The following is a 20380-nucleotide window of genomic DNA, read 5'->3' on the forward strand; positions in this document are numbered from 1 at the left end:
TGCATGACCATGTAATACAACAGCAGCTGCTCATGTACAATGACAGAAAAAAAGTTTAGTGTAAATTGATGTCAGATAAATACATCTTTCACTGCTCAAAATTATTCATACACAGTGATTGTGTGGCATGCTGCTTGACATCATGTTTGATAAGTTGCTCATAATTGAACATGTGGAGGAATGTCAGTGAATGTCACACGCTGTTGTTTCCACTAGTCGGCAGCAGATTGCTGTTGTAGTGTCTTTCCTTGTCCTTGCCTGCGTAAAGCCAAGTAAATCCTAGTTTAAAAGAAAATAAATAAATAAAAGCCAAAAATAACACCAAATACAATCATTTACTGCACCTTTTTTTACCCATCTCCATTGCTTTTCATGACCACTCCCTTGACCACGTTTCCCTTTAAATTATTTAAAATAAAGGAAGTACTCTGCAGTTATGTTATGTACACTTAGTGTTTTCTGATTTTATTTGTTCTTGTCAAGGTTGTGTGGTCTGCTTGTTATAGAACATCTTTTTGTGGCATTCAAGTGAATGATGTGAGTTATGATTCTGCTGCAGCTGGGTCAATCCTAAATTGGAGGACATTTTGGCTTCAAAATGTTTAAAATAAAACCTTTTTTTTCCAATTTCCTGTTAGGAGACAAGAGCTGTAATACTGTATATGAAATACAAAAGGGAGGATTAAACACTCTATTTTCATGAAGACAATATATGATAGATCTGATAATTGGTTCAAATCCTATTAAGGATTGTTATGTTTGCATGGCTGGCGTAAGAGTGTGACCACATTAGACACAACTTACATAAACAAAGGCAAAAAGTTGCACAACACAGAGATTCACAGAATTGTTTCTCTTGAGCATGTAAGGAAATCCCAGATGCTGAATTGTAATGCATATCCCTTAATTTCAATTGAGGGCAAGGTGGTTTATAAGAAAGTGCTTTAGATTTTGAGGTAGAGACTTTAGAAAGTGCTGAATTCATAAGACTGATAAATAGGAAAAACAATATCCTGCAACCAAAAAATAAAGTGTTTTCAGCTTTACCACAGTGCCTTCTTAATCAGAGGAAAATAAAACAAGTTGCACTGAGATGACTTTATTCATTGCATTCATTGTTCTCATTGCTCTGTAGCATTGAGTTAAACATCTTTATGGTCAAGGCAATTTTCTTCGCCATTCTTGCACCAGGCACAAGACTTGTCACTCTTCATGGTACAAGTATAGTCTTTGGTTGACTTTCCAAAGAGCTTCCTCTCTGTTGCTTCATCACCCCACAGGCACTCCGCTGAGCTGCTGGCGGCACAGGGCGCAGTGGAGCAGTAAGTGAACTGAACAGTAGAGATGGGACCAACATCAGTCACTGGATTTACAACATGTCATGCATCTTTCAAGATTAATTTACAACCTATTTTAAGGCAGATTTTTGTTGAACTTGCTCCTACCTTGCAACCACAGCCCTGTTCATAGTTGTAAACCACACCCTCCCTCTGGCTGTCAGTCAACTTATCCCACAGCATGGCCCAATCGCAGAGGTAGACATTCATCCTAATCCCGCTCACTGAGCCTAAAGTGAAGAGAGAGGCAATTAGATCATGTGAAAAGCCTGCCCTAAAGTAACAGCATCAAAATCACATTTTATGTTTCTGTAATGGTTAATACACCAGTATGTAGAAGCAAATTTATATTTATATTTATATAAATATTATTGTTAAAAAAAAAAAAAAGGGAAACAAATAGTAAAGCACATTATTATCTCTTGATTAACATGTCAAATTATAGTCATTTTGTTTTATTCCTGAACAGAAAAAAATGTTGGCTCAAATGTGGGTCATAAAAAGGTGGTCAGTTAGTTATTTTTAGTTTTAAACATGTTTTGAAAGATTTCTAAAACACATCTCGTTTTTACGACAGGTGATCTAATGAATCTGTTAGGCACTGTACATTTTTACGCTGATATGGTTAGTGAGGTGGTTACATTATACCTGAGAGGAGATATTCCGTGTTAGTTTTCAGTCTCACCCCACACCCTGCAGAGGAGGAAGCAGTATGGATTTCATCAATTTGAGCGCACGTCCCTTTGAACGTCTGAAAATTTAAAAAGAGATAATGAAACAAATGAATATAATAACTGGGTGTACATACCCACATCCATGTAGAAACTACTTATTTAAAAAAAAACAAGAACATACCTTGAGCCGTTTGACGTACCCAAATGCGCTGAAGTTTCCATGCATTGTTATTCCAACCCTGAGCTTTCCATCTATGGTTGCCTTCATAACTGGAGGAGAAAACACATACATTTATCATTGTATTAGATATCAATGAGTGAAACACCATTGTCACACTGAAACTGATCTATATCTGGGTCTCTGGCTGAAGCCCTGCCCAGGTTTGGCATGCTGTAGGTGGTGTGTGCCAGGTGCTGGGCAGACAGAGTCTCATGAGCTGCCTGCTCCCAGACTCCTGGACTAAGCCATCCATCACTTTGAAATAATATAAAGAGACCTAAAAACAGACAATAATGTGATGGTGTTGCACATGAACTCTGAAACATCTGCATTCAAGCAATTTAATCAATAATCAGTGTAATCCAAAATTGGCTAATATTTTTGCCAGAATGCTTCCATTAAAAAAAGTCCGACTGGAATCGTTCAAGGTAGCAGACTCTGTCCTCGTTGAAGGACTTCATAAATATAGCAACTGTTTGTCCTTATACAGTGAATACCTTAATCATGTTTACTGGACTGGATATATAAGCTGATCACTTCCTATAGTTAAATGCTTTGTTTCACAAGTAAAGGGAAGCAGGAGACATCTAATCTTCTAGTTGCAAATGCATAGGGCAGGCCCTGGATAAGACCAAACAATTAATGTTTCACTCGATAAAGTACAAACATGTGTGTTGTGATGGGAAAAAGACATACTATGTAAATGTATGTATATATATATATATATATAAAAATGTGATATCATGTAAAATGTGAAATGTGATGTATTATTATTATATATGTATATGTCTATGTATATGTATATGTATATATATATATATATATATATATATATATATATACATATATATCAGTCATTATAGAGGTCTCAACTTGAGCCTCAAAGCAGCCATCGAGAAGTCAACTCTCCAGTGGTTTCTTCACCTAACACTGCCATGAAAATCGATGGATTTGAATCAGAGAGTTTCTGTGTGCACGCCACACTCACTCGAATGACCACCAGTTTGTTTGTTTGTTTCAGGAAATTTTAAGGATAATCAAAACAAGTATAAATAATATTGAAAGGAACGCTCATCAGTAACAACGATGAAGTGGATACTTATTTTAGTATAGTACTATTTAATAATAGTTATGGTTGAAGCGATAAAAAATTCCATTAATAAATTTATCAACAGATGAGAGAGCAATTTTCATCCTCCTCCTCACCCTTATAATTGCATAATTGTATGCATGAGAGTACACCAAGTTTGCTTACAGATTATTTGTCCAAATTTCAAACCTATAATTATAAGAAGAAGAAGAAACGAAAGTGTATTTCTTTCATGTGTTTGGAAGTCTTAGAAATATTAGCTTCTCGTTATGTTGTTTCCCTTTTCAATATCAGCTGTGGAAGCATTTGTTAAGTGGATATTAAGGAGGATATTATTATTATTATTTTTCTATTTGGCTGTTTACATACTGTACAAAACATTTCAGTTAGAATGTTACCTGGAGAAAAGTATGGGGAAAAAGATATATATATATATATATATATATATACATACAGCATTGGTAATTATCAAAATAATTTTTTATCTTTAACATAAATTATATTTTAATGCTAAAGATATAATTATTATTGTTGTCCAAGATTTTTCAAATTTACTGTTTTACAAAAAAACAAACAAACACATATGCCCAGAAAAAAATAGTAACGCACATTATTATTTCTTGATTAAGATGTCAAATTATAGTGATTCCTGTGTATAGTGATATAGTCATTTCTGAACAGAACAAATAGCTGTAGTGGTTGAATGCTTTGTGCTTGATTCATTTGTGACTTTATTGTTTGCCAAATAAATAAAAATAACATTTTGTAAAAAAAACAAAAAACATTTACACAGGTGGTCTAATACATTTGTTAAGCACTATATTTATATATATATGTATATACATATATATACACCCACACACTTAGTGACATACATAGTTATACTTGGTTATTATTTCTGAATGTTATCATCTTACCCACGTCTGCGCTGCAGAATTGCTCCTGAGGATGTCTCCTTAAGCAGCTGCATGTTTCTGCAACTTCAGCCTGCCAAACACAGAGGATGGCGAGCGTGATAAGACAGGTGTGGACTGTCCAGGTCATCTTTGTTTAAGTCACTGTCCCCGGGCTTCAACAGAGTAAAGGACAAATTCACGGATGTATACGGTGTCACAGAGAGCTGGAGATTCCTGCAGGTGTCTGCGAACTTTTACTCTGGCGTTTCTCCTCGACTTTATTCACACAGCTGCAGCAGACTCCGCCCCCCCCCCCCCCCCCCCGTGGACTTTCAGCCAATAAGGGAGCAGGGGCAGTAGCAGTGTGGAGGCTAGGACCTGCCCAAGTTTACACATCCACCCACAAAACCCTCTGTGACAGGCAGCTCTGGTGACGCATGAAGCAGGACTGAAGAATTGTTATAGAACCTTGGTTCTCAAACTGTGGTATGTGTACCAACGGTGGTACGTGAGCTTCCTCAGGTAGCACTCGGAGTAAAATCCGAAATCCTGTTCTACTGTATAAACCGGGGTATGTGATCGGAGTGGAGCTAGAAAGGTGCGTAGAGAATGGAACAAATAACAAAATAATGATAATAATAATAATAGAATAGATTAGAGTCACATTATCTCCAAGGTATCTCCAACAGTTTGGGATTTTTCATTACTTTACTTTTAGTTTTCATTTTTTGTAAACACTTAGTTTTAGTTTTGTTTTTATTACTTTTTAATGTTAACTACATTATGAAGTGGGGCCACACGGTGGTGTAGTGGTTAGCACTCTCGCCTTGCAGCGAGAAGACCCGGGTTCGAGCCCCGGTTGGAACAAGGGCCTTTCTGCATGGAGTTTGCATGTTCTCCCCGTGTGTGCGTGGGTTCTCTCCGGGTTCTCCGGCTTCCTCCCACAGTCCAAAAACATGCAATGTGGGGATAGGTAAATTGAACACTCTAAATTGACCATAGGAGTGAGTGTGAGAGTGAATGGTTGTTTGTCTCTATCTGTGTGTGGCCCTGCGATGGACTGGCGAACTGTCGCCCGATGTAGCTGAGATTGGCACAGCACCCCCGCGACCCTCTGGTGGAGGATAAAGCGGTAGATGATGACTGACTGACTGACTGACATTATGAAGTAAATCTAAACTGATACAGCTGTTGTCGGCTCGGATACCTTCTCTTCATGTGGTTGTTGACGATTACTAGAGAAAATGCACCAATGTCAGTATCTAATGTTGTTTTAGGTTTTGTTTTGCCATGTATGTTCTGTTTATGTCTATTGTCAGTTTAATCGATTAATGTCACTAACCTGCACATATACTGTCTTTGATATTGTTGTCCATGTCTCTCTACATGTCAACATGTCCCACCTACATGTCCTAGATACTGGACAGGACAGGGTAAATAAAATTGTAATATTAGTATTTGTCATAAGAACCCAGCCAGCTGACTTTGCTCGACCTATATACACCACTGTATTTTAACGTTGGTGATAATGGTGTCACTTTGAGAGCTAATGAAATTGTAATTAATTTACTAAACATCTCTTGTAGATGAGTCGGTCATTCATTAAAAAAATGACATTAACTGTAAGATGTGGCTGTAAAATGACTAGCTACATTAAGCACAAATTGCCTCTTGTCGTCACGGTTTATAATGGGTTTTTTTTGGGTCAGGATAGTTTGCCATCTCTAAAAATTGTCTCTCCCTATAGAAAGTCCTAATCCATAGTCCTTAGCGTGAAAATCAACTTTCTGAAGAGCTCACATGTGACCTTAAGCAAAACAATAAAAACACACGTGACAAGTCACACAGGTGGACAGGAAGAAAACAAAATGAGGACATGACGTCATTTTAATTGAGGTGCATCTTATTAAGGCGTATCTTATTATCTTTATGAGGACATTTTGTAATCACATTGTTAGTTAATTACTCTTTAGTTCTTGTCATGCACAAACAGCTATGACGGGATGATGAAGGACGGGCTTGTGTGTTTAGTATCACCACAAATGTTTGGTGTTTCATGACAGAATTATACTTATCTATTGATAAAAAGGAAAAGAAATCACAGATGCTGAATTGTGATGCATATCCCTTTATTTCAATTGAAAGCAAGGCGGTTTATAAGAAAGTGCTTTAGATTGTGGGGTAGAGGCTTTAGAAAGCGCTGAATTAAAATGTGTTCAATCAGAGGAAAATAAAATAAGTAACACTGAGATGACTTTATTTATTGCATTTGTCTTCTGATCACTCTGTGGCATAGTGGCAGAGTTAAGCAACAATGCAATCTTTTCCGCCGTTCTTGCACCAGGCACAAGACTTGTCACTCTTCATGGTACAAGTATAGCCTATGGTCCGTTTTCCAAAGAGCTTTATCTCTGTCGGTTCATTACCCCACAGACACTCCGCTGAGCTGCGGGCGGCACAGGGCCAAGAGTAGCAGTGAGTGATCTGAACAGGAGAGCAGAGATGGGACCAACATCAGTCGCTGGATTTACAACATGTCATGCATCTTTAGAGATTCATTTACAACCTATTTTGTGTCAGATTCTTGTTGAACTTGCTCCTACCTTGCAACCACAGCCCTGTTCATACTGGGAGACCACGCCCTCCCTCTGGCTGTCAGTCAACGTATCCCACTGTCTGACTAAACCGCAGGAGCTGACATGCAGCCTCCCGTCCAGAAATGAGCCTAAAGTGAAGAGAGAGGCAATTAGATCATGTGAAAACTGATGAAATTGCACATATGCAGTGCTTTTATTAGACCACCACCCAGTTAGTGAGGTGGTTATATTATACCTGAGAGGAGATATTCCGTGTTATACTTCAGAGTTATCCCACACAGAGAGGAGGTGGTGAACGTATAGATGGTATGAATTTTAATGCAGTTCCCTTTGAATGACTGAAAAGTTAAACACAAGATAATAAAACAAATGAATATAATAACGGTGTATATTTCCACATATATGTAGAAACTACTTATTTCAAAAAATAAGAATGTACCTTGAGCTCTTCGATGTTGTACCCTTTCAAGCTTAGGCTTCCATGCTTAGCTCTTACAACCTTGAGCCCTCCAAGTACTTTTGCCTTCAAAACTGGAGGAGAAAACACACACATTTATCATTGTATTAGAAATCAACGAGTGAAACACCATTGTCACACTAAAACTGATCTATATCTGGGTCTCTGGCCAAAGTCCTGCCCAGGTTTGGCATGCTGTAGGTGGTGTCTATCTGTCTATCTGTCTATCTATCGATCGATCGATCGATCTATCTATCTATCTATCTATCTATCTATCTATCTATCTATCTATCTATCTATCTATCTATCTATCTATCTATCTATCTATCTATCTATCTATCTATCCATCCATCCATCCATCCATCCATCCATCCATCCATCCATCCATCCATCTATCTAATAGAAAAAGACTTAAAATTAGACAATAATATGATGATGTTGCACATGCACTATTTGGGAAACATCAAGCAATTAAATCATTAATCAATGTAATCCAAAACAAGCTAATATTTGTGACCAGAGAGGACAGAGTATCTTGCATCTATCTCGGCTTGCGTTGTCCATACTTCTATCGTAAACGTCACTGTTGACTACCATACTACATACAGTACAGTGTTTTATGAATTGTGTTTGTCTGAGGCGAAACCCAATCTCACCTAAGGCACCAAAATACTTAAGGCCGGCCCTGGATATGACCAAGCAATTGATGTTAATCTCAACAATTAAGTGAATCAAAATATTGGAACCAAAAACACGCGCGTTGTGATCACACCGCTATGATCGGGGAGTCTTTCACCAGTCTACAAATACTTGCAGCCATGCAAACTCAACCTAAACAAAGTGCATCCAGAGTGGACTTTAACAGGTTCTTCTTGTAGAAGAGGGAAACCATTTGAAATGACTGGATATACAAGTGGATACACTGCTGTGTGGAGAGAGACCTTTAACATAAGGTTTTGTATTTCAGCCACTTTCTGCAAGTTTCGTATGATATCAGTTTACATTATAGAGGCCAAAGCAGCCATTGAGAAGATGCGGTTTCTTCACCCAATTATTAATTATAGTATAGTACTATATAATAATTGTTATGGTTGAAGCGATTACAAATGGCACAAGAAAATGTATCAGCCAATAATTACAGAGTCATTTTCATTCTCCTCCTCACCCTATAATTGTATGAATGAGAGTACCAAGTTTGTTTACAGATTCTTTATGCAAATGTCAAACCTATAATTATATATATATTATATTATAAAGAGGAAGAAACCAAAGTGTATTTCTTAAAGCGGCCAGCCAACGAGAGCTTTCCCACTGTCTTGTGATTGGCCGGCTACCTGGAAGTGATGTAATTGGCACGTCAGCTCTCAGACCCGCAGCTCCCCCTCTGGAAAGGCAGATACACCGCTAGCAATTATCAAAACATTGAGTAATGCCGTAATCGCTTACGCATTTGATCCGGAGTCTGACCCAGAGTCAAACGAAAGACTGCTGCAGGACGCCTGTAGCTTGGATTACGTTGTGGTTACAGAGATGATAAACACACATGCAAATGAAACACGAGCGTAGCGTGTAGCTTAGCCTGTAGCCGGCTATCGCTAATGCTAAACGACAAAACAAGCGCACAAAGACAGTTAAACACGTATTGTTGGCACTGCTCCTTCCTTTAGGTGAAGCTCGGTGCTGTGTCCTGCTTTATATTGCTACTTCCAACCTTAGAAGAAGAAGAACTACTCTTGTTGCAGCTGCCGAGCGTATCGGTTGTATGGCGCTCAGCAGCTACAACAAGAGTAGTTCTTCTTCTATGGTTGAAAGTACGTCACTGGATGTGCCCGAACTCTAGTGCCCGGACTAGGAGGCGCTGCTGTTTAGAGGAGTGGTGAAATTCGCCAGTGACGTAACTAGTCAACGGAAGTGCCGTTCCGCTTCGTAGAACTCAGGAAAACAATCAAACCCTGCTCTTTCAGCAGTGGCTGAACTGATTTTTATAGACTTTTAGGGTTTCATAAACGAGGTAATGACGCAGATTCACTCAAAAATGCAGCGTAAATTGGAACTTTCGGGCTATGGCATCTTTAAAAAAAAAATTGTTTCTCTTGATGTTGTTTCCATTTTCGCTGGGAGCTGTGGAATCATTTGTTAAGTGATATTAAAGCAGATATTAATGTTTTTTTATACGTGGATAATGCAGTTTACATGCGGTACAAAACATTTCAGTTAGACTGTTACCTGAGAGGAAGTTCAATACTGTATAAATACACAGTGCTTGACAACTGTATTAGGCCACCACCCAATGTAAGGTTTATGCCACAGCTGCCCTACATTAACAGCATTGGTAAGTAGTAAAATCATCTGTTTTTACGCTTCTGTGATGGTTAATACACCAGATATGTAGAAGCTCTTTAAGTTTTAATGCTTAGGTATAATTATTTTTGTTATTGTTGTTCAAATGCATTGTTTTACCATAGTAAAGCATGTGATTATGTCTTGATCAAGATGTCAAATTATAGTGATTTACTTGCATTCCTGAACAGAAAATGTAGTTTAAGTGGTTGAATGCTTTTATGCTTGATTCATTTTTGACTTCTCAGAGAAGAAGCCCAGGGAGAATCTGGGTATAAAAAATAACAATAACATTTTTAGTTGAAAAAAAAAAGCATGTATAAGCACTGTATACATACATGCTTATACTTGGTTATTATTTATGAATGTTATCAACTTACCCACGTCTGCGGAGCAGAATTGCTCCTGAGGATGTCTCATGCAGCGGCATGTTTCTGCTACTTCAGCCTGCCAAACACAGAGGATGGCGAGCGTGATAAGACACGTGTGGACTGTCCAGGTCATCTCTGTTTAGGTCACTGTCCCCGGGCTTCAACAGAGTACGGGACAAACTCACGGATGTACACGGCGTCACAGAGAGCTGGAGATTCCCGCAGGTGTCTACGAACTTCTATCCTGGCGTCTCGCGTCTCCTCGCTGTTATTCCCGCAGCAGCAGACTCCGCCCCGGACTTTCAGCCAATAAGGGAGCAGGAGCAGCAGCAGCAGCGTCTTTTGTCCCAATTTATCCTTAAATACTAATCCATAGTCCTTAGCCTGAAAATCAAGTTTCCGATGAGCTCATATCAAAACATGTGACCTATTGCAAAGCAATACAAACCAGTGCTGAAAAACGAGTCACACTGGTTAACTGGGTTAAAACAAAAATGAGAACACAATGTCTTTTTAATTCAGGTGCATTAAGACCTTATTATCTTTATTAAGACATCATTTTGTAATCAAATTGTTAGACAATTACTCTTTAGTTCTTGTCAAGCACAAATGGCTATGACAGGATGATGAATCATCAAACATTTTTGGATAGGTTTTATATGACACACCCACAGAGGAGACACACATGTATTGTCCTCTATATGTGAGGACTGAGACATTTCCTTACATTTAAAATCCAATCTAATCCAGTTGTATTTATAAATACCACAGTGTAGACCAATATGCAGTACATACAGTACACAACAACAATAAGAGGGCTAATGAGGGCTAAAAGACACGCAAAAAGAAACCAATTAAGATAAACCTTCTTTTTTTTTCAATTTTCTGTTAGATGCTCATCAATAATAAAACTTTCTTCCTGAATAACCACTTGATTCAAATTAAATGAAATAAACATTAAGATGATATTTCCTGAGTTTTCAATATTGGCATGTGTCACTTTAATTTTTTCAGTATGTTTTTTTTTGCTTCAACACACTGGGCATATAATTACTTAAACTCTTTAAAAGGGAAACTGGCCCTTTATGATTATTTTTGATGTCATGTGACATCTATACAACATTTTTATGCTTCACGATTCGAGTGACCCTGCAATAAAATGGGTTCTTTCAGTCCGTGCACAACACAAGATGAGCCGGTTGAAATTTTGTTTTGTTATAAAAGGTGTTGCATCTCAAAAGGGTTATCATGAATATGATAGCTCTGATAATTGCTTCAAATCATATTAAGGATTACAGAAAACAGTTACCAAAGCATGCGATATGTTCACATGACAGGCATCAGAGTGTGATTACATTAGACACATCTTACATAAACAGCATATCCCTTTATTTCAATTAAGAGCAAGGCGATTTATAAGTGCTTTAGATTTTGGGGTAGAGGCTTTAGAAAGCCATTTTTATAAATAAAATGTTTTCAATCAGAGGAAAGTACAATAAGTTACACTGAGATGACTTTATTTATTGCATTTGTGTTCTGATCACTCTGTGGCACAGTGCTAGAGTTAAGCGTCTTTAAGGTCAATGCAATTTTTCCCGCCGTTCTTGCACCAGGCACAAGACTTGTCACTCTTCATGGTACAAGTATAGCCTGTGGTCCGTTTTCCAAAGAGCTTTGTCTCTGTCGCTTCATCACCCCACAGACACTCCGCTGAGCTGCTGGCGGTACAGGCCGAAGAGTAGCAGTGAGTGATCTGAACAGGAGAGCAGAGATGGGACCAACATCAGCCACTGGATATACAACATGTCATGCATCTTTAGAGATTCATTTACAACCTATGTTGTGGCAGATTGTTGTTGAACTTGCTCCTACCTTGCAACCACAGCCCAGTTCATAGTTGGAGACCACACCCTCCCTCTCGCTGTCAGTCAACTTATCCCACTGTTTGACAAAATCGCAGGAGCTGACATGCATCCTCCCGTCCCGCAATGAGCCTTAAGTGAAGAGAGAGGATATTGGAGCATGTGAAAACTGATGAAATTGCACATATACAGTGATACATTTATTAGACCACCAACCAAAGCCACAGCCTGCACTAAATCAACAGCATCGAAATCACATTTTATGTTTCTGTAATGGTTAATACACCAGTATGTAGAAGCTAAAATATAATTATTATTGTTATTCCATGAATTTTACCAAAAAAAACAGGAATAAAATAGTAAAGTACATTATTATTTCCTGGTTAAGATGTCAAATTATAGTTATATACTTGCATTCCTGAACCGAAAAAAATAGTTTTAGTGGTTGAATGCTATGCTTGATTTCTGACTTGTGACGGCTCAAATGTGGGTTATAAAAAGGTGAAGTCAGTTCAAGTCTTGTTATTTTTAGTTTCAAGGCACTGTACATCTTACTATGATGTGGTTACATTATACCTGAGAGGAGATATTCCGTGTTATAGTTCAGAGTTATCCCACACGAGGCAGAGGAGGGATGAGTGTAGATGGTATTGATTTCAATGCAGTTCCCTCTGAACGACTGAAAAGTGAAACAGAGATAATAAAACAAATGAATACAGTAACTGGGTGTACATAACCACATCCATGCAGAAATTTCAAAAAATAAGAATGTACCTTGAGCTGTTTGATGTGGTACCCTTTTATGCTGGAGTTTCCATGACTAGTTATTCCAACCTTGAGCCCTCCAAGTACTTTTGCCTTCATAACTGGAGGAGAAAACACACACATTTATCATTATATTAGAAATCAACAAGTGAAACTATCTATCTATCTATCTATCTATCTATCTATCTATCTATCTATCACAGTGGATAATATAAATTTGAAATAATAGAAAAAAACTGGAAAAGGTCTGGGAAACACCTGCATTCAAGCAATTGAATCAATAATCAATGTAATCCAAAATGAGCTAATATGTTTGACCAGAATGTTTCCACTAGTCTAAGGACATAATGTTGTTATATACTGTGTTCAACTCTAGTTGAAGGCCTTCATAAATATAACAACAGTATGTCCTTATACACAGTTAATACCTGAAGCATGTTTACTGGACTGGACGCGAGCTGATCACTTCTTATAGAATTGCTTTGTTTCACAGGTAAAGGGAAGCAGGAAACATCTAGTCTTCTAGGTGCTCAAACAATAAACAGTTTACTTTATTTAAGTATTGTGGTCGTGATAGCCCTTAAAAAAAGCAAAGAAGAAAGCAAATGTCATGTAATTGCAGGGTATATCCTTTAATTTTCTGTACATTTTCTATAAAAGGGGGAGGGGTCAGGGACAAGAAGTGTGAGGCCGGTTGGACCAGAGGGTTTGGAACGCTTGTACTTGCGACGCAGACGTGGACGAACATAGCAGTAGGCAAAATTAGAATGCAGTAGCTGGTGTTTGACCAGAGAGGGCAGAGTATTTTTTTTTTGAAAATGTTGCATGTGCTGTCCATACTTCTATTGTAAACATCACTGTTGACTACCATACTATATACAGTATTTTATGAGTTTTGTTTGTCTGAGGCGTTACTTAAAACTGTGTTGCTGCTAGAATTTGAGTTTTCTGGCGGAATCCTCTGTTTCGGTATGTAAGCAAAGTTCTTTTTGTTTTTTAAGAAAAACAAAAACAACAAAAACAAAAAACAGGTTGTTGCTCTCCGGGGCTGCAGCTGGATTCTACTCAGTGCAGCAGTATGAACCTTGAAGTACCCACAGTCACTCCCAGCTCTTCAGTGCGCTTTCATTACGATTACCGTAAATGTTAGTAGATTCGCGCACTAGAAAAAACGTGCGGCTGATTTGACCAGGCGAACGCGAACCACGAATTTGGCTGTAAAAAGTTGAATTCAGTTTTTTTTTAACGTTTTTATAACAGGTGGTCTGATACATTTGTTAAGCACTGTATATACATACATGCTCACTCACTCACTGACATACATGCTTATACTTGCTTATTATTTAGGAATGTTATCAACTTACCTATGTCTGCGCTGCAGAATTGCTCCTGAGGATGTCTCAATGCGCAGCGGCATGTTTCTGCTACTTCAGCCTGCCAAACACAGAGGATGGCGAGCGTGATAAGACACGTGTGGACTGTCCAGGTCATCTTTGTTTAAGTCACTGTCCCCGCGCTTCAACAGAGTAAAGGACCAATTCACGGATGTAAACGGTGTCACAGAGAGCTGGAGATTCCTGCAGGTGTCTACGAACTTTTACGCTGGCGATTCGCGTCTCCTCGACTTTATTCCCACAGCTGCAGCAGACTCCGCCCCCCCCCCGTGGACTTTCAGCCAATGAGGGAGCAGGAGCAGCAGCAGTGTGGAGGTCAGGACCTAAATTAAACAAATAATAAAATAATGATAACAATAATAATAATATATTAGAGTCACATTATCTCCAAGGTTATAACAGTTTGGGATGAATGAATGTCGCTAACCTGCACATATACTGTCTGTGCTATTGTTGTCCATGTCTCTCTACATGTCAACATGTCCCACCCACATGTCCTAGATACTGCACAGGACAGGGTAAATACAATTGTAATATGCAGTATTTGTCATAAGAACCCAGCAAAAGATGCCAGCTGACTTGGCTCAACCTATTTACACCGCTGTATTTTAACGTTGGTGATAATGGTGTCACTTTGAGAGCTACATTTCTTTTTCACACGGTACTTGCTACATGCTACTAATTCATTTACTAAACATCTCTTGTAGATGATTCGGTCATTACGATATTAGATGTTACACATGTGGTTGTAAAGTGACTAGCTACGTGAAGCACAAATTGTCTTTTGTCACAATTTATCCTTAAGTCCTAATCCATAGTCCTTGGCCTGAAAATCCACTTTCCGATGAGCTCACATCAAAACATGTGACCTTTAGCGAAGCAATAAAAACACATGCGGAAAACGAGTCACACAGGTGAACAGGGTTCAAACAGAAATGACGACACAATGTCTTTTTAATTGAGGTGCATCAATACCTTATTATCTTTATTAGGATGCCATTTTGTAATCAAATTGTTAGACAATTACTCTTTAGTTCTTGTCATGCACAAATAGCTATGACAGGATGATGGACGGGCTTGTGTGTTTAGTATCATCAAACATTTTTGGATAGGTTAAATATGGCACACCCACACGAAGAGAGACATTTAATGTCCTGAGACATTTCCTTACTTAAATAACTTTAAAGATGATATTTTCTGACTTTTCTATATTGGCATGTCCCACTTTCATTTTTTCAGTATGTATTTTCAAATATTTGCTTTAACACACTGTGCATATAATTACTTAAACTCTTTAAAGCAGCGGTTCTCAAACTTTTCCTGTTGGACCCCCCTTTGGAGGAAGTCATTTCCCACAATGTGCCAAGTATAACATTTATTGAATCAATATTAGAAGAAACGTTTCACTTTTCTTTCAATAATCTGTTGTGCAAATAACAGTTTTTCTTTAGCAATACCAATAACCTCAATATTGCTTCGTGAGAAAGCGATTTTCAAATAAAAATATGAAATGTTATAACTATTATAGTGTCATTTTTGTCAACAAAGAATACTTTAACAATATCCCTAATTTGCTGTGCAAATATTAAAAGAAATTGTTTCAGCAATACAAATGCCAATGTTTTGAGACACAACACACAGAGAGGTCTTTGGTGGCATTTTTTCATATTGGGTTTTGGTCGTTGTGAATCATTGATCCGCTCGGCTGACGTTGGCTTGTTGTTAGTTTCCGAAACATTGCACAGTTTTGACTGAGCTTTTCATCTATTGATAAAAAGGAAAAGAAATCACAGATGCTGAATTGTGATGCATATCCCTTTATTTCAATTAAGAGCAAGGCGATTTATAAGAAAGTGCTTTAGATTTTGGGGTAGAGGCTTTAGAAAGTGCTGAATTCATAAGACTGATAAATAGGGAAAAAAATGTCCTGCAACCAAAAAATAAATAAAATGTTTTCAATCAGAGCAAAGTAAAATAAGTTACACAGAGATGACTTTAATTATTGCATTTGTGTTCTGATCACTCTGTGGCATAGTGCTAGAGTTAAGCGTCTTTAAGGTCAATGCAATTTTTTCCACCGTTCTTGCACCAGGCACAAGACTTGTCACTCTTCATGGTACAAGTATAGTCTGTGGTCCGTATTCCAAAGAGCGTTGTCTCTGTCGCTTCATCACCCCACAGACACTCCGCTGAGGTGCTGGCGGCACAGGGCGAAGAGTAGCAGTGAACGATCTGAACAGGAGAGCAGAGATGGGACCAACATCAGCCGCTGGATTTACAACATGTCATGCATCTTTAGAGATTCATTTACAACCTATGTTGTGGCAGATTGTTGTTGAACTTGCTCCTACCTTGCAACCACAGCCCAGTTCATAGTTGGAGACCACACCCTCCCTCTCGCTGTCAGTCAACTTATCCCACTGTTTGACAAAACCGCAGGAGTTGACATGCATCTTCCCATCCCGCAATGAGCCTAAGGTGAAGAGAGAGGATATTTGAGCATGTGAAAACTGATGAAATTGCACATATACACAGTGATACATTTATTAGACCACCAACCAAAGCCACAGCCTGCACTAAATTAATAGCATCAAAATCACACTTTATGTTTCTGTAATGGTTAATAAACCAATATGTAGAAGCTAAAATATAATTATTATTGTTATTCCATGAATTTTACAAAAAAAAACAGGAATAAAATAGTAAAGCACATTATTATTTCTTGGTTAAGATGTCAAATTATAGTTATACACTTGCATTCCTGAACAGAAAAAATAGTTTTAGTGGTTGAATGCTATGCTTGATTTCTGACTTGTGACGTCTCAAATGTGGGTTATAAAAAGGTGAAGTCAGTTTGTTATTTTTTAGTTTCAAACATGTCTCGGAAAGATTTCTAAAACACATCTGGTTTTTATGACAGGTGGTCTAATGAATCTGTTAGGCACTGTACATTTTACACTAATGTGGTTACATTATACCTGAGAGGAGATATTCGGTGTTAGACTTCAGAGTTATCCCACACATAGAGGAGGAGGGATTAGTGGAGACGGTATTGATTTTAGTGCATTTCCCTTTGAACATCTGAAAATGGAAATAGCGATAATAAAACAAATGAATACAGTACCTAGGTGTACATAACCACATCCATGTAGAAACTATTTCAAAAAATAAGAACGTACCTTGAGCTGTTTGATGTTGTACTCTTTAATGCGGAATCTTCCATGCTTAGTTTTTCCAACCTTGATCTCTCCAAGTACTTTTGCCTTCATAACTGGAGGAGAAAACACACACATTTATCATTGCATTCTATCTATCTATCTATCTATCTATCTATCTATCTATCAATCACAGTGGTTAATATCACTTTGAAATAATAGAAAAAGACTGTAAAAGGTCCGGGAAACACCTGCATTCAAGCAATTGAATCAATAATCAATGTAATCCAAAATGAGCTAATATGTTTGCTTTGTATGAAGTATTGTGGTCATGATAGCCGTTAAAAAAGCAAAGAAAAAAGCAAATGTCATGTAATTGCAGGGTCTGTCCTTTCATTTACTGGTGGTCAGCCTGTGAATGAGAAAAACTAAACTACAAATTTTAAATCCAACTCCTCTGTTTATCCCCACCATAATGCACTTTTTTTTTTTTAAAACGGCACTTTCAATTTGTGTATAGCCTGCAGCCTCTCATCTACCTCATGTTTCCTGATTAAATGAATGCAAATTTTGCAAAATAGCTTTGGATTACTAGAATAGGGGTAGTGTTTTTGAAAAATTGTGCTTCCCAACCTCAGTTTCCCCTGACTTGAGATACATCTTCATTCTTTTCTTTGTTACCTGCCCACCAGTGACACTTGGTCCTGTTAGCGTTCTGGGAATGAGGTCCCGTCCCCGTATACGAGTGGGTCTAAAAAGTGCGGAATTAGTGTTGCACTTTCAAGCCTCGGACCAAGTGTCACTGGTGGGCACGTAACCCGTAAATAGAATGACGATATTTCTTGACTCAGGGGAAACTGAGGTCGGGAAGCACAATTTTTCAAAAATACTACTCCTATTCTATTAATACAAAGCTAAATGCAAATCAGTGAAGCATACCTTTAAGTATGTCACAATATTAAAACCAAAAACATGCATGTTGTGATCAGGGAGTCTTTAACCAGTCTACAAATAGTCAGAGCCATGCAAACTCAACCTAAACAAAGTGCATCCAGAGTTGACTTTAACAGGTTCTTCTTGTACAAGAGAAATGAATGAAATGACTGGATATACCAATGGGTTTCTGGTTTATGTACTGGTTAACACACCAGATATGTAGACGCTCTTTAAGCGAATTTATATTTTTAATGCTAAAGTATAATTATTATTGTTTTCAAATGTATAGTTTTAGCAAAAAAAAAAAAAAAGCCACGCTAACTGTGCTCTAAATACATTTCACTTTAAAGCGCTACTGCTCCAATGAGCTAGCAGCTTAAGTAAAAACTAACCCGATAACAGGTTTGACGAGTGGGTTACTTCAACGTAACACACAAAATAAATATATAATACAGCCTCACTTCCAAGGTTATTTAACTAAAGCATCACAATAGAAGCTAACCAACGCACGCTAGCCAGGTGGCTAAAAAAATTGTTTCAGTGGTTGAATGTTTTTATGCTTGATTAATTTCTGACTTCTCAGAGAAGAAGCACAGTGAGAAAAGTTGAATTCAGTTTTTGTTTATGTTTTTATAACAGGTGGTCTGATAAATTAGTTAAGCACTGTATATACATATATATAGATGCTCACTCACTCACTGTCATACATAGACTTGCTTATTATTTATGTTGAGTCAACTTACCTATGCCTGCGCTGCAGAACTGCTCCTGAGGAAGCCTCCATATGCAGCGGCATGTTTCTGCTACTTCAGCCTGCCAAACACAGAGGATGGCGAGCGTGATGAGACACGTGTGGACTGTCCAGGTCATCTTTGTTTAAGTCACTGTCCCCGGGCTTCAACAGAGTAAGGGACCAATTCACGGATGTATACGGTGTCACAGAGACCTGAAGATTCCTGCAGGTGTCCTCTGATACCTCCTCGGATTTATTCCCGCATGTCGCAGCAGACTCCGCCCCCCTTCGTGGACGTTCAGTCAATGAGGGAGCAGCAGGAGCAGCAGGAGCAGGAGCAACAGTGTACTGGTCAGGACCATAGATGGTTAGGACCTGCCCAAGTTTACTCAGCCACCCACAATAACCCTCTGACACAGGCAGCTCTGGTGACGCATGAAGCTGGACTTAAGAATTGTATAGGGCCTTGGTTCTCAAACTGTGGTACGTGAGCATCCTCCGGTGGTACATGGAGGACAATCAGAAATACTGTTCTACTGTATAAACCTGGGTATGTGATCGGAGTGGAGCTAGAAAAGTACCTTAAGAATGAAACAAATAACAAAATAATGACATTATTTTTACTATTTATTATTATTATTTACATTATCTCCAAGGTTATAATAGTTGGGGGGTTTTCATTAGTTTTTATTTAGTTTTAATTAGTTTTAAGAGTGGGTTTGCTATTTCTAGTTTCTTTTTTTTTAATTAGTTTTAGTGTTACATTATAACTTCATTACAGCTCTTGTAGATGATTCTGTCATTCTTTAAAGAAATGATTTTAGCTGTTACACATGTGGCTGTAAAATGACTAGCTACATTAAGCACAAATTGTCTCTTGTCATGATTTATATTGGGGTTTTTTTTTCAGTTCAGGATAGTTTGCCATCTTTGAAAGTGTCACTCCCTCTTTATCCATAGTCCTTAGCCTGAAAATCAACTTTCCATGAGTTCACATCAAAACATGTGACCTTTAGCGAAACAATAAAAATGAGGACACAACGTCATTTTAATTGAGGTGTATTAGGTTCTTATTATCATTACGATCATTATTAGACAATTACTCTTTAGTTCTTGTCATGCAAGATAAGCTATGATGGGATGATGAAGGACATGGGCTTGTGTGTTTTGTAATTAGGTCCTTGTGATTGAAGAATTTGCAGAGGTCATCAAACATTTTTGTATATGTTAAATATGGCACACGAAGAGACACACATTTATTGTCCTCTATATGTGAGGACTGAGACATTTCCTTACATTTAAAATCCAACCTAATCCCATTTTAATTATAAAGCACATTTTTGAACTACAGCGTGGACCAAAGTGCAGTACATGCAGTAAAAATCAACAATAAGAGAGGGCTGATAAGGGCTAAAAGACACACACATAGAAGCCAATAAAAGAAGCATCTAAAATCTATCATACAAAAGAAAGATAAGCACATACATTTTGACAGGCTACATTTGGAATTCAAAAGTCCTTTTTTCAGACTTCCCTCTAAAGCCACGCCTCCA

The 20380-nt window shown here is 38.0% G+C and overlaps 4 protein-coding genes across 4 annotated transcripts; all 4 read right to left on the bottom strand.

The window, feature by feature from the left end:
• Window positions 1-1083: 1083 nt before the first annotated feature.
• On the bottom strand, window positions 1084-4476 carry LOC131476060 (metalloproteinase inhibitor 2-like). Its single transcript, XM_058654527.1, has 5 exons — window positions 4239-4476; window positions 2193-2281; window positions 1986-2088; window positions 1446-1567; window positions 1084-1331 (listed from the first exon to the last, which is right to left on the bottom strand). The coding sequence occupies exons 1-5, from the start codon at window positions 4363-4365 to the stop codon at window positions 1143-1145; spliced, it is 630 nt and encodes a 209-aa protein (XP_058510510.1). The 5' UTR covers window positions 4366-4476; the 3' UTR covers window positions 1084-1142.
• A 1853-nt stretch (window positions 4477-6329) lies between these two features.
• On the bottom strand, window positions 6330-10286 carry LOC131476062 (metalloproteinase inhibitor 3-like). Its single transcript, XM_058654528.1, has 5 exons — window positions 9992-10286; window positions 7254-7345; window positions 7050-7152; window positions 6821-6942; window positions 6330-6701 (listed from the first exon to the last, which is right to left on the bottom strand). The coding sequence occupies exons 1-5, from the start codon at window positions 10113-10115 to the stop codon at window positions 6522-6524; spliced, it is 621 nt and encodes a 206-aa protein (XP_058510511.1). The 5' UTR covers window positions 10116-10286; the 3' UTR covers window positions 6330-6521.
• A 1196-nt stretch (window positions 10287-11482) lies between these two features.
• Window positions 11483-14202, bottom strand: LOC131476059 (metalloproteinase inhibitor 2-like). The gene is made up of 5 exons (XM_058654526.1): window positions 13974-14202; window positions 12619-12710; window positions 12421-12523; window positions 11855-11976; window positions 11483-11735 (listed from the first exon to the last, which is right to left on the bottom strand). The coding sequence occupies exons 1-5, from the start codon at window positions 14098-14100 to the stop codon at window positions 11547-11549; spliced, it is 633 nt and encodes a 210-aa protein (XP_058510509.1). The 5' UTR covers window positions 14101-14202; the 3' UTR covers window positions 11483-11546.
• A 1602-nt stretch (window positions 14203-15804) lies between these two features.
• Window positions 15805-19083, bottom strand: LOC131475578 (metalloproteinase inhibitor 3-like). The gene is made up of 5 exons (XM_058653801.1): window positions 18838-19083; window positions 17183-17274; window positions 16982-17084; window positions 16355-16476; window positions 15805-16235 (listed from the first exon to the last, which is right to left on the bottom strand). The coding sequence occupies exons 1-5, from the start codon at window positions 18962-18964 to the stop codon at window positions 16047-16049; spliced, it is 633 nt and encodes a 210-aa protein (XP_058509784.1). The 5' UTR covers window positions 18965-19083; the 3' UTR covers window positions 15805-16046.
• Window positions 19084-20380: the final 1297 nt, after the last annotated feature.

Source organism: Solea solea, chromosome 16 (assembly GCF_958295425.1).
Source record: "Solea solea chromosome 16, fSolSol10.1, whole genome shotgun sequence".
Lineage (NCBI taxonomy): Eukaryota > Metazoa > Chordata > Actinopteri > Pleuronectiformes > Soleidae > Solea > Solea solea.

Excerpts from the sequence above, each read along its gene's own strand:
- LOC131476062 (XM_058654528.1), bottom strand. The coding sequence starts at position 10,115 with ATGACCTGGACAGTCCACACGTGTCTTATCACGCTCGCCATCCTCTGT. Across the intron at positions 7,153-7,253 it reads ACAACATCGAAGAGCTCAAG|TCATTCAAAGGGAACTGCAT; the intron begins GTACATTCTTAT and ends TTAACTTTTCAG. Across the intron at positions 6,943-7,049 it reads CACGGAATATCTCCTCTCAG|GCTCATTTCTGGACGGGAGG; the intron begins GTATAATATAAC and ends TCTTCACTTTAG.
- LOC131475578 (XM_058653801.1), bottom strand. The coding sequence starts at position 18,964 with ATGACCTGGACAGTCCACACGTGTCTCATCACGCTCGCCATCCTCTGT. Across the intron at positions 16,477-16,981 it reads CACCGAATATCTCCTCTCAG|GCTCATTGCGGGATGGGAAG; the intron begins GTATAATGTAAC and ends TCTTCACCTTAG. Across the intron at positions 16,236-16,354 it reads AACTGGGCTGTGGTTGCAAG|ATCGTTCACTGCTACTCTTC; the intron begins GTAGGAGCAAGT and ends TCTCCTGTTCAG.
- LOC131476059 (XM_058654526.1), bottom strand. The coding sequence starts at position 14,100 with ATGACCTGGACAGTCCACACGTGTCTTATCACGCTCGCCATCCTCTGT. Across the intron at positions 12,711-13,973 it reads ATTCTGCAGCGCAGACATAG|TTATGAAGGCAAAAGTACTT; the intron begins GTAAGTTGATAA and ends TTTCTCCTCCAG. Across the intron at positions 12,524-12,618 it reads ACCACATCAAACAGCTCAAG|TCGTTCAGAGGGAACTGCAT; the intron begins GTACATTCTTAT and ends TTCACTTTTCAG.
- LOC131476060 (XM_058654527.1), bottom strand. The coding sequence starts at position 4,365 with ATGACCTGGACAGTCCACACCTGTCTTATCACGCTCGCCATCCTCTGT. Across the intron at positions 1,568-1,985 it reads CACGGAATATCTCCTCTCAG|GCTCAGTGAGCGGGATTAGG; the intron begins GTATAATGTAAC and ends TCTTCACTTTAG. Across the intron at positions 1,332-1,445 it reads AACAGGGCTGTGGTTGCAAG|TTCACTTACTGCTCCACTGC; the intron begins GTAGGAGCAAGT and ends TCTACTGTTCAG.